This window comes from Dipodomys ordii, unplaced genomic scaffold (genome assembly GCF_000151885.1).
Source record: "Dipodomys ordii isolate 6190 unplaced genomic scaffold, Dord_2.0 Scaffold117, whole genome shotgun sequence".
Classification (NCBI taxonomy): domain Eukaryota; kingdom Metazoa; phylum Chordata; class Mammalia; order Rodentia; family Heteromyidae; genus Dipodomys; species Dipodomys ordii.
This window is the reverse complement of record NW_012267333.1, coordinates 3,918,839-3,935,120: the sequence shown is the minus strand read 5'-3', so window position 1 is coordinate 3,935,120 and position 16,282 is coordinate 3,918,839. Positions and strand designations below refer to the sequence as shown.

At 46.0% G+C, this 16,282-nt stretch overlaps 1 protein-coding gene across 1 annotated transcript; it reads left to right on the top strand.

Moving 5' to 3' along the window:
• The first annotated feature begins 9,056 nt into the window (after nucleotides 1-9,056).
• Lrrc55 (leucine rich repeat containing 55) lies at nucleotides 9,057-14,121 on the top strand. Its single transcript, XM_013029208.1, has 2 exons — nucleotides 9,057-9,815; nucleotides 13,881-14,121. Exons 1-2 carry the CDS (start codon nucleotides 9,101-9,103, stop codon nucleotides 14,114-14,116), a joined length of 951 nt encoding a protein of 316 aa, XP_012884662.1. The 5' UTR covers nucleotides 9,057-9,100; the 3' UTR covers nucleotides 14,117-14,121.
• The last annotated feature ends 2,161 nt before the right edge of the window (nucleotides 14,122-16,282 follow it).

Here is a 16,282-nt window from a genome sequence, read left to right as displayed (position 1 = left end):
GGAAGGAAGGAAGGGAAAGGAAGGAAGGGAGGGACAAAGGAATAAAAAAAGATCACACAAGCTCACACTAAGCATTTGTGTTTGATTTTTATTGCTGTGATGGAGACAAATTGATGTCAAATTCTCTTTCAAGTAAGGCTCATGTGAATAGACTGCCTTTTGATTAGCATGAAGTTAATTTGATCAGTAACCTGATCACAGGAGCAATGTCTCATCATCATCACAGATTTTCCTCAGATGCACTTAGGAATGGTGAACGTGTTGGGGACTATTTTAATTTCTTATAACAAATCACCACAAATGTAGTGGACTAAATAAATGTACTACCTCACAGTTCTAGAGATCAAAGCAGTGCCCGGCTCCCCAAGAGGCTACACATTCCTCCTTAAAGTCTCAGGTGAAAACTTCCTTGATACTGCCTCTTCCTCCATTGATAAAGCCAATAATGTAGAAACTTCAACCTCTGCTTCCATCTTTCACTCTGCTTCCCTGGCCCTTCTTCCTCCCCCTTCCCCTTTAAAGGCTCTTCACCATCACCTTGTATACTCTCTTAGATAGTCTAAACAGTCTTCTCACTAGGGATCCTGTTTTCAATCACATCTATGACATCTCTTGTGCCCTGTCATGCTCCAGCTTTGAGCACTCAAATGTGGGCATTTAGGGGGTTCAGTATTCTTTCTGTTTACAAGGGACCACATGTTCTAATTTCTATATTTGTATTTGAACAATTATATAATATAATTTTATTGTTATTCATAAGGTGATATACAGAAGGGCTACTGTTTCCTAAGTCAGGAACTGAGGACATTTCTTTTTGGACATTGTCAGTCCTTCCTTTTCTTTTCCCAGTTTCCCCCTCCCATCTCTACCCACAAGTTGCATAATTTATTTTCTGTGTACTGTTTATCGAGTACCAAGACTGCATTTGTTCATCCCATCCCTCTCCACTTCTGCTCAACAAACAATTATACAATATATCAATTTGTGAGAATTATGTTTGTGCTGTTTCTTAATATATGTTGTATTCTTCCAAACTATTCTTCCAAACTATGTGTCTAATTTATTTTTCCATTCATTTTCTTTCCTTTTAGTTTTGTCACCTTTTATCCAGTAAAATCTTGGGGGCGGGTTGTTCATTTTTTGTGCTTGTTTGTTACTTATTTGTTTCCTGTACTGGAGCTTGAACTTCTGGTCTCACACACTTGCTTACTTGGCTTTTTAATTCAAGACTACTTGAGCCACAACTCCACTTCCAGCTTTGTCACTGGCTAACTGGAGACAGGAATCCCATGGACTTTTCTTCACCAGCTGGCTTCAAACCATCATTTTCAGATCTCAAGTAACTAGACAGGTGTGAATCACCTGCTCCAGGCCCTTCTTGTCTTTTCATTTCATATATTTGACAAGAGGCTATCTTGTCCCTCGAGACTGTGTACAAAGGGACTCAGAGATATATACTGAATATACAAAAGGATTCCTTCTCACAACAGCCAAGATAAATGTACTTCTGTCTTCTCAACTTGGTTTGTATTCTGTTAGTGTTTCTTTCTTTCTTTCTTTAGTCCACCTGGAAGTTTTACAAGGTAGAAATACAAAGTAGGCATCTGATTATCTGATTTACATTTCTTCCTCTCAGATTATTTTGTGTTGCTATCTTCTTTCCCACGGTTCGTGCTCTGCCTTCTGATGGTGAGAATCACTTGCCGAAAGCAAGATGCATCCCATGATTCTTTTGCAGAGTACAAGTACTGATAATGCCATCAAGTACTTTTCTGCTTGTGATGTGGTTTTTAATCCTTAAGTAAATCTCCTATCACCATTTTTAATCATCTCTCCTCCTCATCATGATCATCGTCACTATCTTAGAGTCTCTTTCTATGTCCTTGGCCATCTCTCTCCACATGACTTTCACCTCCAGGTCACCAGAACCTGCTAAATGCTTCATTATGTGATGATAATGTAAAAAGAGCCCGCTCTTCTATTTTTAAACCTTCCCAGCAATAAGAGAGATTGGCTTTCCATTTCTCCCTGGTTCTTTTCATTCGACTGAGCTTTCATCATTTCCCCTGAATAAATTTCTTCATGTGGTAGATTAAATTAATTATCATGTATTGAAAGGTTTTCTGTCATTGTTACAACTAATTTACCATCTATTCAGAAGATCATAATAATGAAAATGATTTTTAACTCATTTCATTTTGCTACAGCTCTTTGATTTCTATGTATTTTCCCAATAGAGTAAATTCCTAATGGTCCACAGTTTCTGTAGCTGTGATATGTCATAATTTGTCATTTTGTCACTTTGTTGGGGCCCAAAATTCAACCACTTCCACCACAAGTCTCCTGTGCAAGACAAAAATTACTTTGCTAAGGGAAGCATCCAACACCCACCTCAACCTGGGTCTTCTGTTATCCATATATATATATATATATATGCTCTCATAAAATAGAAAGTCATGTGTGTGTGTGTGTGTGTGTGTGTGTGTGTGTGTGTGTGTGTGTGTTTCTACTATAAAAGCCAATTGCTAGTGCTAGCACTGAGATCTGAGGATCACAGTTCAAAATCAGCCTGGGCAAGAAAGTCCATGTGACTCTTATCTCCAATAAACCTCCAGAAAATCAGAAGTGGCACTGTGGCTTAAATGGTAGAGCACTCACCTTGAGTTGAAGAGCTGAGGGACAGGGCCCAGGCCCAGAGTTCAAGCCCCATGACTGACACATATATTTAAGCAAGGGATAGTCTTTAATAAACTTTTTGTTCAATAGTTACCAAGTGATGTGCCACTGAAAATTGTTCCTAATATTATTAGTTCTGACAAATACCATGTACTGGTGACCTTTAATTCTAGCTACTCAGTTGGAGAATAGCCTAAGCCAAAAAAAAAATTCCAGCAACTCTATCTCAAAAATAACTACCAAAAACCAGGGCTGATATCCCTAGCCTTCAGAAAGCATTTTTAAATAACATTTTTGTATATTAGTAATAATGAAAATGTGTAACAATCCACATATGTTTAATTTTTAGTAATAAAACATTAATACTTTTTCTGACTGTATATTTTTTAAAGACAGGGCTGGGATTGGGATTGGGGGGGGAGGGGGAAGGCTGGGAAGGGATGTGAAGGGTAAACAAAGGAGGAGCCTGCAATGCTTGGTAAGAAATGTACGCATTATCCTGCCCATGTAATTGTAACCCCTCTGTACAGTATGTTCACAAATAAAATTAAATTAAATTTTAAAAAAAGACAGGGCTGGAAGTATGGCTCAAATGGTAGTGCACCAGTCTAATAAGTATAAGGCTCTGAGTTCAAACCCCAGTACTACCAAAAGAAGAAGGAAGAGAAGGAAGTAGGGCACAGTGGTACACATCTGTATTTCAGAATTCAGAAAGCTGAGGTAGAAGGATCTTGAGTTTGAAGCCAACCTGAGCCACATAAAAGATCCTATCTCAAAACCTAAATCAGAAGAATGAGAACGAGAAGAGGAGAAAGAAAAGCAAAGAGACAAGAAGAGAAGAAAAGGAAGTTAGCCACTGTGGCACATGGCTATAATCCCAGAAATTCTGTAGATTTTATGTCTTTTTTTCTTTTTTTTTTCCAGGGCTAAGGACCGAACCCAGGGCCTTGAGCGCGCTGGGCGGGTGCCCTTCCGCTGGGCTAAACCCCCAGCCCCGAATCCTAGCAATTATGGAAATGGAGACAGGAGGATCACACTTTGAAGTCATTCCAAGCAAAATGTTAGCAAGACCCTTCCAAAAACAAACCAGGCATGGTGGCACAACACATCCACAATCCCAATGATTAGGAAGTGGCGTTAGGAGAATCTTGGTTTGTCCAAGGCCATCCCAAGCAAAAACGCAGCACCCTATTTGAAAACCAAACCAAAAAAAGAAAAAAGAAAAGAAAATGGCTAAGGATGATGTGGCTCTAGTGGTAGAGCACTTGCCTACCAAGACCTTTGCATTTAGAAGGGCAGATCAAAAGGAGAGGGAAGAAAGGTAGGAAGAAAATATAGATCTACATTAAGCTTAGAAAATATTAGCTGTTCTATCTCTTTTGTCCCTCCCCCCTCCCAAAAGCTCTCACTTGTGGTGTACATTTGTACATCACAAATGAGAAACCTTCTTCTGAAAAATCTTCCAATGAATAAGTTTCTCTCATCTCATTTAACATACTGCTTCTCAAACTGATTTGAGAACAACCATTGTTTTCTCATGGTGCACAGTCTGCCACGAAACACCACTTTGAGATTCAGAGAATCCCTGAATGAGTCATAGAATGATTAAAACTAAAAAGTCATTTCAAATATCTTCACCTCGTTGGACTTGGCTTTTATAGAAGATAGTATGTACAATCATTATGTCCCTGAAGTAGTGTTTCCTGCAGGCTTTGTAACTCCTCTTGCAGGAGAATACAGGCGGATCATCCGCAAATGTGGTATTTTCCTTTCTTCCTTTCTCAGTTGTGTGCAATTTATTTGTTTGCCTTGCTACTTAACGACTTCAGCATTTTTACCCCATTCTTGGTTTTTATTTTATTTGTTCATCTAACAAAACCATCTGAAGTGCTGTGTATTGCTCTAAGTGCTTTATTATAGTAATGACTCATGTACATGAAATTACCTAGCGAAGTGCAGTTATTATGATGAACCCTCATTCACAGGTCGAAAATGTGAAGTTTCAAACGCAGACATTCTTGACTAGATCCTAGTTTTTAAGGACACTGTCACCAGTATTTCCTTTTAGTCTATTACTGTTATAGATATGAATTGAAACTTCATGACATATTGAAGGGGGAAAAGAAAGGCTCCATTTTTTTGTATTTGTTTGTAGTCAGTATTGAATGTTGAATTGTGCTAAATACCTCCTGGCTTGTCATAATTAGCTTCCATTATTCCCTTAGGTGAGACAATTCTGTTTTCTGGCAGTTTTTTAAGTTAATAGAAGATTCTAGTTTTGATTTCCTGGGGCCAACAGTCCTACAGTTGGATTGCTTGTTTCAATGAGTTCTTAATTTGATTTTTTTTCTCTCGCCTCATAAGTGAGATTAGACAACCATTGCCTTCTTTTAAGAGAATGAGAGAGCTGGGTACAAGTGGTTCGTGCCTGTCATCCTAGCTACTCAGGAAGCTGAGGTCTGAGGATTAGGGTTCTAGCAGAAAATTCCATGAGACTTTTATCTCCAATTAACCAGCAGAAAAACGAAAAGTGGAGCCATTGGTCAAGTAGTAGAGTGCTAAGAGTCAGCACTCTGGCCCTGAGTTTAAGCCATAGTACCAGCATCCAAACCCTGAGTTCAAGCCCAGTACACACACACACACACACACACACACACACACACTGGGGGTAGGAGGGAGGTAAATTATATTTATCTACATAGATTCAGTCATATCTGAAGTGTCTACCATGTTACGCTGGGCTAGACCCTCTAGGACATAAGCAATTACAAATGTGTGTGATATAGAGCACCCAGGGACACTAACTTTCTACAACCACATTCAGAAGAACAATACCAACCATCTTGGGCATATAGGAAGTACTCAGAACCTGTATAAATTCACACTTGTCTTCTAGGATGATACTCTTGGCTCCTCCAAAGACCTACAGTATTACTTAAATACATAAAGTCCAGGTCAGCTGATTGAAAACCCAAAGCCAATGTCAGCTACATAGGGGACTTGCCCATACCCACGTTCTCAGCACTAATAAACCTACCACCTGGCCAATTTCTCCATACACAGAGAATGAACAAAGGAGCCTTTAATTTTAAAAAGGAAATGAAGCCAGTAATCCCAGTGTTTGGGAAGTGGAGTCAGAAGAATCATGAGTTCTAGGCCAGCCTAGATTACATAGCAAGACCCTATTTCAAGAAAGAAAGAGAAGTAGAGAGAGAAGAGAGAGATGGGAAAGGGGAGGGGGAAAAAAGGGAAGGAGGTAATTTTTTGAAAAAGAAAATTAGCCAGCTCTTTGATCAAACCAACTAGTCAAGCCAAAGATTTAAACACAGGACAGTAATTAATTTGTTCAATAGGTCAATGAGAAAAAATGTGAAAATTTCACCCTCATATGAAGTCAGTCAGTCTGGGTGTGTAGGAGGAATTGGACACAGGATGCGTGAAGGGAATAAGACATCAGAGAGAACCCCTGGGGCCCGCATAGAAAGAAGAAAGGACAAGGCTTTGCTGTCCATTTCTAGTGCCCTACAGACCCATCCAAGTGTCTGCAGAGCCCCAGGCGGCTGGCCCTTTGTATCCCAAGGATTCTCAGATCCAAAGCCAAGGGGAAATTGGTTGGCTCCAGGCGAAGCTACTAGCCCCAGACAGCTTGTGGCATCAGGACTTGGGGACAATCAAAGAACAGAGAAGAAGGGCTCTCACCTAGAATGGACCCTAACAAGCTTTAACCTGCCACCTGGTACTAGAGACCAAAACACGCTGGCTGAGATCCACACGGGATGTGGCCAGTCATAAATGTGATTCAGTGTCTGAAGAGAGAAGCCCCAACAAACATGGAGTGCCGTGTACATGAATTTTTTTCTCCATCCTCATTCATACCTTCAACACTCCCTTCTTTATTTTGTTTCTCCCCCTGCCCCCATCCACGAACACTTTCTCTCTATTCTAACCCTCTCTAGTGTCCCTCTAGGATCTGATTCCTTTAAATGTACCCCCTCTCCCCGCATCTGAGATTCCTACTCCAAGCTCTCCTGCCAGATAGACCCTTTTACCGTCACCTGTCTGCTCTTCTCCCCACTCTCTGTCCAGGGCTGCCTTCCCTCCTCTCCCTTTCTTCCCTTCCCACTATCACTAGGATCCTGTGGCTGACTGTGAGTTCAGCTGAGTACTTTTTTCTCTCCTCTTTCATCTTGGTGGGGTCTATAGCCAGTTCTCCTGTTGCTCAGAGATGTGGAGGCAGTTGCTAAGAGACAGTGAAACGTCATTACCTGGACCTCGAGGAAAAAAAGGGGGGAGCACAAAAACGATAGGGGAGGGGGGAGGGATACAAGGAGGGGAGAGAGAGAGAGAGACAGAGGAAAAAAGAAGGGAGGGGAAGAGGTGGCTCTGGCGGAAGCCACACACCCAGCAGCCTCAGCACCAGCAGTTTCAGAAAGCAGCATTTCGATTCTGTGAACTTTCTTCTAAGCATCCTTTCTTTACATTCTCCATTCTGGGTACACAGGGACCCCTGGACAGGAAAACCACAGAAGATGCTAGCCTGGGATCCAGGAACCACGGAAGCAGAAACAGCCGGGGGAGGAGGAAGATCCCAGTAGGCAATCGGTTCTGAAGCAAGCAGCCGGAGAACCAGCCAGCCAGCCAGCCAGCAAGCAAGCAAGCAAGCGGGATTCCAGAATGAGAGTGGGAGAGCCCGAGTCTGCGGCAGATTGATGGCTGTGTCCTTGGAACCGAGTGAGTAGGCTCCTGAGGGCCTGTGGGAGGGGTAGTGGGAGACCTTAGGGCTTAGAAAAAACAAATCTGAATAAAGAGGCCATGGGGTGATTTCCTAGGAAGCCGGCTGGAAGCAATGGGGAGAGAGGGTGGGAAGAGAATCAATGCTGGAGAAAAGGGTGGGGGGAGGACAAGTAAGGACAGCCAGTGGATAAGGAAGAAGCTATAACCACAGAGGGTGTCAAATGGCCAGGGGGCAAGGCTCTGAGTATGCTATCGTTGCCCGGCCAAGTGTGGGTGTGGGCTGGAGCTGGGGGCAGGGAGCTGGAGAGTAGAGTGTTTTGTGAAAATGGATGTTGGGATTGGGCGGGGGCAGTGGGGGGGGAGAGATGGTGGGGGCACATGAGACGGGGGTGGGAAGGGGGCTCTATAAAAGTGTGTGTAGAGAGGGAAGGAGAAAAATGGGGAAGTGTGAACTTGTGTGTGTGTGTGTGAGAGAGAGAGAGAGAGGTGCTGAAAGTGTTTGAAAGGGGTGTGCAGACAATCAGAGTATGAATTCAGGTTTTTCTTCAGGGGTCTCAGTCGAGGGTGGGGTGTTTAGCGCTGATGAGGACAGAGCTACGGGCATCTGCAGAAACATCCAGCTGAGGACAGCAACCAGGGAGGAGGCGGGCTGCAGGTCAGGTGGGGTTCATCATTGTTCACCGTGACAGCGGCAGCAGACTGGGCTCCGAGCCCAACGTGGTCCTCCTGTAAAACAGGAAACAGAGAACTTTGTCGTTGGTGTGGGGTCCAATAAGACACAGGAGGAAGAGAGGAAGAAAAGGGAATGAGTGAGGAGAGATGAGGGATCTGGCTAAGGGGGACAGGGATGTATGTGGAGGGCCCTGGCTCTGTCTTCCTGAGTGCTTTCCTTGTTGACAGAGTGAGTTCAGCCCCCACCTGCTAAATACGCAAGCTCCCTGAGGGAGAAGCGACTCGGAGAAGTGGCCAAGGCTTTCCTAGCTGATCTTCGTCCTGTACCTCCTAGACTCAGAACACTTTCCAGCTGCAGTGGCCCCCCGATAGTGGCAAGTCACTTGGGGGTGCTCTTTCTTCTTCCTGGGGAGCCATGAGCATCCCTGGGGATTACTGTATCCACCGAGACTGAGAAATACTCATGGAGACCTACTTGCTCCCAGGCTCCTTTTCCCAAATTCCCACCCAGGGCCTCCCTGAACTCAAGACCACTGGACCATCAGGGAAAATGGCCTCTGAGACCTTGAATGCTTTTCAGTCTCACACCTAGGGCAGAGCGTAAACTTTCTGAGAAGAACTGCCAGGACCTTTAAAGGCCACCTTTCATCCCCCTTGCCCCCTCCCTCCTACCTCTCAGTACCAAGAAGAAGCATCCAGAAGGTATGGGTTAGCAGGGCACACATGACCTGCAGGGTCCCTTTCAGGACCTGCTGGCATCTGTTCCAGCCTCATCCTCCGCTCCTTCCTTTCTCAAGTTTTGATCATCTTTTCATACCCCGGGAGATCTCCACTGGATTTCTGGGCCTCCCTCTAGGGTCCAAAACAGAAGAGACTTCCTGTGGCTCTTCCAGATGCCCTTTGGTGCTTTAGAGGCTCCAGGAAAAGCTTGAGCCGAAACACTCCATGCTTAGCAGCCACACCTCTGGGACTCAGGCCTCTGATGTAACTGCCTCCCGGTGTCCTGACTGTTGGACCCATGGACCCAGCCCTGATGGGCTCCCTTCAGCACTGCTGTTGCCGGCTGCCTAAGATGGGTGACACCTGGGCCCAGCTTCCCTGGCCTGGGCCCTTCCACCCAGCCATGCTATTAGTCTCTCTCCTTTTGGCCGCTGGTGTCGCACACTTGGAGGCAGGTACCAGCTGCCCGGTCCTTTGTACCTGCCACAACCAAGTGGTGGACTGCAGCGGCCAGAGGTTATTCTCTGTGCCCCCAGACCTGCCGATGGACACCCGCAACCTCAGCCTGGCCCACAACCGCATCACAGCTGTACCACCAGGCTACCTCACGTGCTACATGGAGCTCCAAGTGCTGGACCTGCGCAACAATTCCTTGATGGAGCTGCCCCCCGGCCTCTTCCTGCATGCCAAGCGTCTGGCACACCTGGATCTGAGCTACAACAACCTGAGCCATGTGCCGGCTGACATGTTCCAGGAAGCCCATGGGCTGGTGCACATCGACCTGAGTCACAACCCGTGGCTGCGTAGAGTACACCCCCGGGCCTTCCAGGGCCTTGTGCAGCTCCGGGACCTGGACCTCAGCTATGGAGGCCTGGCCTTTCTCAGCCTGGAGGCCTTGGAGGACCTGCCTGGATTGGTGACGCTGCAGATCGGGGGCAATCCCTGGGTATGTGGCTGCACCATGGAGCCACTGCTGAAATGGCTGCGAAACCGAATCCAGCGCTGTACAGCGGGTAAGAGGGCACGGCTGGACGGGGGTAGGGGGTTACAAGGGGAGGAATTCCTAAAGCATAGATTCCCAAAGAAAGTGAAACCTCTAGGTGTCCCATTTTGTACATCTGTACTTTTATTTTTTCTTTCTTTTCTTTACCAGTCCTGGGGCTTGAACTCAGGGCCTGGACACTGTCCCTGAGCTTCTTTTGCTCAAGCCTAGCACTCTACCACTTAAGCCACAGCGCCACTTCTGGCTCTTTCCTGTTTATGTGGTACTGAGGAATTGAACCCAGGGCTTCATGCATGCTAGGCAAGCATTCTACCACTGAGCCACATTCTCAGCCCCTACATCTATTCTTTCAATCAACAAACATGAGTTGATTTTTTTTTTTTGGTGCTGGTCCCGGGGACTTGAACTCAGAGCCTGAGCCTTGATCCTGAGAATTTTTGTTCAAGGTTACTGTTCTACCAGACTTCCAACTTTGGGGGAGTTTGTTGGAGAGAGGAGACTTACGGACTTTCTTCCCTGAAGTACCCAGGGAGGAAGTAGGAAAGCTTTCTCACACCTAAGAACTTGGCATGCATTTATCTCATTGAATCCACTTTTTATCATTCCCATTTTCTGGGGGGGAGGGAAGGGGGAACTGAGATTGAGAATAAGGAAAAGGCTCTTCCAGAGTCATCTCACGTACAAAGCAGTAGAGCTTTAGCTATAGCTCAGGTTCATTGACTTCTCCGCATTTGTTCTGCACTACCAGGCTCCTTTTGAATTCCTTTGGAGACATGGTAATGAATAACACTATTTATTTTAATACGTACTATCTGCCAGGCCTTATTCGAAGTTTATTTTGTACTTTCGTTCATCTTACCCTCACAAGAACTCTCACGAGGCCCCTGTTCTCTGTAAGAGGAAAACAGGGAACAGAGAGGTGGCGTGTTTTGCCCAAAGTCACTCAGGTACTGATTAAGTCAGGACTGGAACCTTGGAAGTCTGGCTATACATCCTCAAGAGTCAGGCTCTGGACTAACAGTCCAAGTTGTGGTCTGCCCAGAGGACCTCAACAGAGTCCTCAAGATGTGTTCTTAGATGGGAAACTGAGAAAGAGAGCTGAGATGTAGCGATTCAATCCGCCAATCCCAGATGGAGAGTGGAATGGAGGCCTAATGGAGTCACATTGGTTTGACGGATCCAGACCTCACCCCGGGTGTCGAAGCCTGACCCAGAGGCCAGCAAAGTTCAGCAGTGGCCTCAGCCACCAGCTCTCCCATGTGACTACACCTAACACAGGCCTCAGAATAATAGTAATCACTAGGATCCCATCCCTGGACTCTGTCTGCTCAGAAGAAAAAAAATAGTGTTGAATGAGGTAGGAAAGAGAGGATGACTGAGTGGGGAGCCCTAGACCAAAATAGTATGAGGGGGCCTGTGGGTCACGATTCCAGTGTTTCCACAGAGCTGTGGGAGGAAGTTCTCCGGGACTGAAATAGCTGGGGACTGAGATGGGACAATGCTGGGGGGCAGGAGGGGGTGGCTGCCTGAAGCAAGCTCCCCCCAGCCCAGCCTCTGCAGACTACGTCTTCCCTCTCTCCTGTCACTAGTGACAGAAAGGGCCTTTGGGTGCTTAGCTCAAGATCACAGAGGGACTCCTCTTCTTTTGGGAAGCTCTAAAAATCCCTGCTCCCCTACAGAGGCCTAGGCTCCCAGCAGGCAAGGGAGGAGTCCATGATCGTAACAGCACAGCCCCACACAGCAGGGCAGTTTAGGGACCAGAGCTCCTGAAAGGGACAAAGGCCATCCACAGACCCATCGTAAGAGGCAAGCAGGTCCCCAGTTCCTCCCTACAACAGGTCTGTCCCATGACACACTGACCACCATTCCTCATGGGGACAAACCCTTGCCAATGTAGACATCGTCAAGTGATGTGGTCCCTTTTAGGTCTTTTTTTTCACCCCATTACTTCTTCCCATTTTTCTTTGTGGGATTCTCAGTTGTCTTCGTGTTTTTTGAAGAAAGATTCAGACAAAAAGAGCTAAAGGAAACTACTAGGCTACACTCTGACTTACTGAGAGCCTTGTCAGCTCTCCCTCCACCCAGCTTCCCGCCTTGCATCCCATGTGTCCTGCTGACTGCTCCCAGCTTGTCCTCTAGCAGTCTGTGTACTCTGCTCAGGTGCCCAATAGACTTTGGAGTTGAGCATCTTTTCTGTTTCTAGAGGAGCGTTTCCTGCAGGTCAACTCCAGATGTAATCCTGGCCCAGCCAGGGGACTGAAGTCCAGTGCAAATAACCTATAGGGACAATTTAATCTAGAACTTGGCCTTCTCCTCGGCTCAAACCTGACCTCCCATTTCTGAGAATGAAGATACGCATCCATTTGTCAAAAAGATCAACTGAAGTCCATTCATTTTCTTCTCTGCCCTCAAGAATCATATAATGAATACTTGACTTTTATACACCCTTAATTTAAATACTCCATAATTAAAAAAAAAAAACTTCACACTGACTCTTAGGAAATTTAAATTGGATTTTTGCTCTTCTTATAGAGGCAGAACATAAGACACAGAAAGACACAGACACACACACACACACACACACACACACACACACACACACACAAGACTTTCCCAGGGTAAAAACTCAATTAACATTTATGACTTGAACAAAGGTCCAGCTGGCTCTGAAGCCAGTGCCCAGCCCTGCAGGGCAGAACTGTTCCCACACTCCACTCCTACCTGCAAGGCAGAGTCAGATCCGACTACTGACAACCACCAGGCCCCTAAAGAGGTGAACGTAAGAGGGAAAGGGAAATTCTGGAGAAGACAGCAACCCAGAAAAGGAACAGCCCCCTTCACACAACTAGTGAGAGATGAAAACTTGACCCAGGATTATAGCTGCAGAATCCATTGCCTTGACCTATTCTCTGTGTCTGGAAAAGCCCCATAGGTTAGCAGAGGGACTCCTGGGTAGTAGACAGACCTAAGGCTTTGGACTCAGTGTCCCGTATTCACTTAACAAGGCTTCATTGTGGGCTGGGAAGGTGGCTCCGTGGTAGTACGCTTGCCTTGCATGCATGAGGCCCTGGTTTCAATTCCTCAGCACCACATAAACAGAAAAAGCCGGAAGTGGCACTATGGCTTAAATGGTAGAGTGCTAGCCTTAAGCTGAAGAGCTGAGGGACAGCACCTAGGCCCAGAGTTCAGGCCCCATGACAGACAAAAACAAAAAACAAGGTTTCATTGTACACCTGCTCTGGATATTACACCCTTCTGATGCTGAGGGTACAATGATAGAAGCTTATCTTCAAGGAGGAGAAAATGCACAAAAGACGAGCTGTCAGGCAATGATAAATACCATGGGAGAAAAATGATAGAGTTGTTAGTTAAATAATGGAATTGTCCCCCTGGGGAAGGGAAAAATGGGGTGTTATTTTATACAGAATCATAAGAGAATGCCCCACTAATAAGATGATATCAAGCAAAACCCCAAAGGAGATGAGATGTGCCGATACCAAGGGGAAAAGCCCGTTCATCAGGAGCAAGTGGAAAAGCACCCTCTCCCTGCTAAAAGGAGATTGCATGGGGTCATGGGAGATCAGAGGCATGTATGGCTGGAGCAAGATAAAGAAGAGGCAGAATGAAAGAGCTGGGGAATTATCCTTGGAGCCCACAGTGAGGATCCTGACTTTCATTCTACAGCTAATTAATTCACTAATTAATTAAAATGGAAGGTGTTGAGCTGAGAGTGATAACACTGGAGCACTCACTCCACTGAGTGTGTGGACAGGGCTTAGGGTCATAAGCCCTGAACCAGTAAGAAACTACTGGAAAAGACAACAGTGCCCCCACCAAAAAAATGCCTGAGCCTCTACCATTCATTACCACAGGACTTTTGGCAAATTTCTAGGCTCTATGAGCAGTAATGTTTTTTTTCACACCTATAAAGACAGGTATAAAAATGCCTTAAGTGTCCTTGAGGAGACAGAAGAAGATAAGTAAACTGGCGGTGTATGGAGGAAACCCAATAAGGAGTAGGGGTGGGTCTTCTCTGGTCCATTTTGCTCAACCCTGCCCATGTTCTGTGTTGCAGATTCTCAGCTGGCTGAGTGTCGAGGGCCCCCTGAAGTTGAGGGGGCCCCTCTCTTCTCACTCACCGAGGAGAGTTTCAAGGCCTGCCACCTGACTCTGACCCTGGACGATTACCTCTTCATCGCCTTTGTGGGCTTCGTGGTCTCCATCGCTTCTGTGGCTACCAACTTCCTCCTGGGCATCACCGCCAACTGCTGTCATCGCTGGAGCAAGGCCAGTGAAGAAGAGGAGATTTGATACCGGTGCCTCTCATCCCTCCATGCTGCACTGCCATTTCTGATAACCATCGGAAACCCACCCTGGCTGCCCACCCTGGTTCCACGGCACCTCGGCACCTCCATCGTGGCTCAAACAAGGTCGGGACACTAACTTTGTGTGAGCATCTGTCGACTTGGGGGTCAGGCACTGTGCCCTTAGAAACTGGGGGTACGGGATAAATCCAACTATTCCCTTGCACTCAAGGCACCTGCTCTAGTAGAGGACAGGAAGTCCATCCTGACCCCTTGATGGCCATTGGTCAGTGCTCTGAGCACATAGTCCTGGAAGCCCAGAAAAGAAGTCATCAAGAATTAAAAAAATAAATAAACAGAGTGGAGGGACTGGTGAGCTGGGTCATCAAAAAATAAAAATAAAAAGGTTTCCTGTGTCAAATAGACCAAGAAGGTTGGACAAAAGCAAATGACAGAGGCCACAACATGTATGGTGTGTTGAGAACTGACTGCAAGGGGGTCTGGCATAGGACCAAACCTTTCCCTATGATACCCAGTCTCTAAGCCCTCCCTACTGCCAGCCATTGCCTCCTGGGAATGAGAATGCCTCCCTGCCAGTCCCTTTGGCCTCCTCCTATCACCAGCTATGAGGTGAGACCCCCCTCCCACTGACTACCCCCACCTACCATATTCCCCAGCTATGACCTACCGGTGAGGTCCAGGGAGCAGGCTGATCAGATGGACACCTTCACTGCCCTTCCTCCTACCCTTGTCTTCCGCCTCTCACTTAAGCCTTGGCTTTACAAGAGGAAGGCAGGTACTCCACCCTTCCCCACCCCCCACAACAGAGCAGGAAGAATCCTGAAATCATGGGACCCCAGTGATGTGACTGTTCTTGACATGGTGCTCACACCAAAGGATCTCACCAGAAACACGTAAACTGTGGGCTACAGACCCATGGCATGACAGAACATAGCTACCACCATCACGATGGACCACAGGAGGGTATTCGTTTTCTTCTAAGCAACACACTTATTTAAGAATAAGGGTGGCAGAGCTATTAATTCAGGAGCCCCTGCCATGGCAGGCTCTGTGCTCTCTCCACAGACAATCCCCTCTACATACACAGCAATCTTTTGAGGGGAATGTTCTGGTGGCTATTTTGCAGAAGAGGCAATTCAGGTTCAGAGAGGTGGAAAAGTCAACATGCCATTTGATGATCACAATCAAGTCTTCACTGTTTCTACTGCCCCCTCCAACGGTGATGTTCCAGTGGGGAACATGACAAACTCTATCAATTCAAATCCAAGTAGTGCTGATGGAGTTGCTGATAAGGGCCAAGCACTCTTCTGGGTGCGACTATATCTACCGACTCATGTATTTCAATGCTTACAGCAACACTGCCTAGTGGTGTTTATTGTTCCTATTTTGCAGTTGTATGTAGAGAGCTGCATAACTTTATCCAAGGTTATCTGGACCGACTCCAGAAAAGGAGGTAACAAGCAGAACCATTCAGGGATCTCGCATCTAATCAGTCAATAACCAAGTAACTACATGTAAAGCACAATTATCGTCATCATCATCCTCTTTACCATAGTTCCTTCTGCTTCCTCACCTTCCCTGTCTGCTTTAGCACTAGTTTGGGAAGTGCTTTTGTATCCATCTCCTCGGCTTTTTATAACCTCATGTGGGAGACTAATCCAAACACCAGTAAGGCTGATTTATAGATAGGAAAGGAGAAGTTCAGGACTGAGTCTGACTTGTGCTTGAAGTAACAACCCAAGTGTGACTAGAGTAGTAAAATTCACTTAACTCCATTGTGGTTCTCTTTCCCCAGAAGCTTGGGGAACAGAATACCTTGGAGGAGTGAGTGGAAGGACTCTAGAATTCAGCCATCATGAACATGCTAATAGATCATCTAAACAAAAGACATAGAACTCAGCTGTGCATGGAGATGTGTTCAGAGCAGCCCAAGTTATACAGCCTCTGAAATGGAGATGCAGTGTATATATAAAGCATCCAAACTTGTGGCCAGTAGCAGCTGTCATATACAATAATAGTAATCATAATTAATAAAATCCTTGGGAAGCAGTGAGGAGTGAGGTCTACTCCTACCTCCACAGGGGCTGGAAGACCTAAGGCACTGTCAGGGCTGGCCAGGGTGAGAATGAAAAGAGGGACTTTTCTTCTCTTA

Excerpts from the sequence above, each read along its gene's own strand:
- Lrrc55 (XM_013029208.1), top strand. The coding sequence starts at position 9,101 with ATGGACCCAGCCCTGATGGGCTCCCTTCAGCACTGCTGTTGCCGGCTG. Across the intron at positions 9,816-13,880 it reads AATCCAGCGCTGTACAGCGG|ATTCTCAGCTGGCTGAGTGT; the intron begins GTAAGAGGGCAC and ends TCTGTGTTGCAG.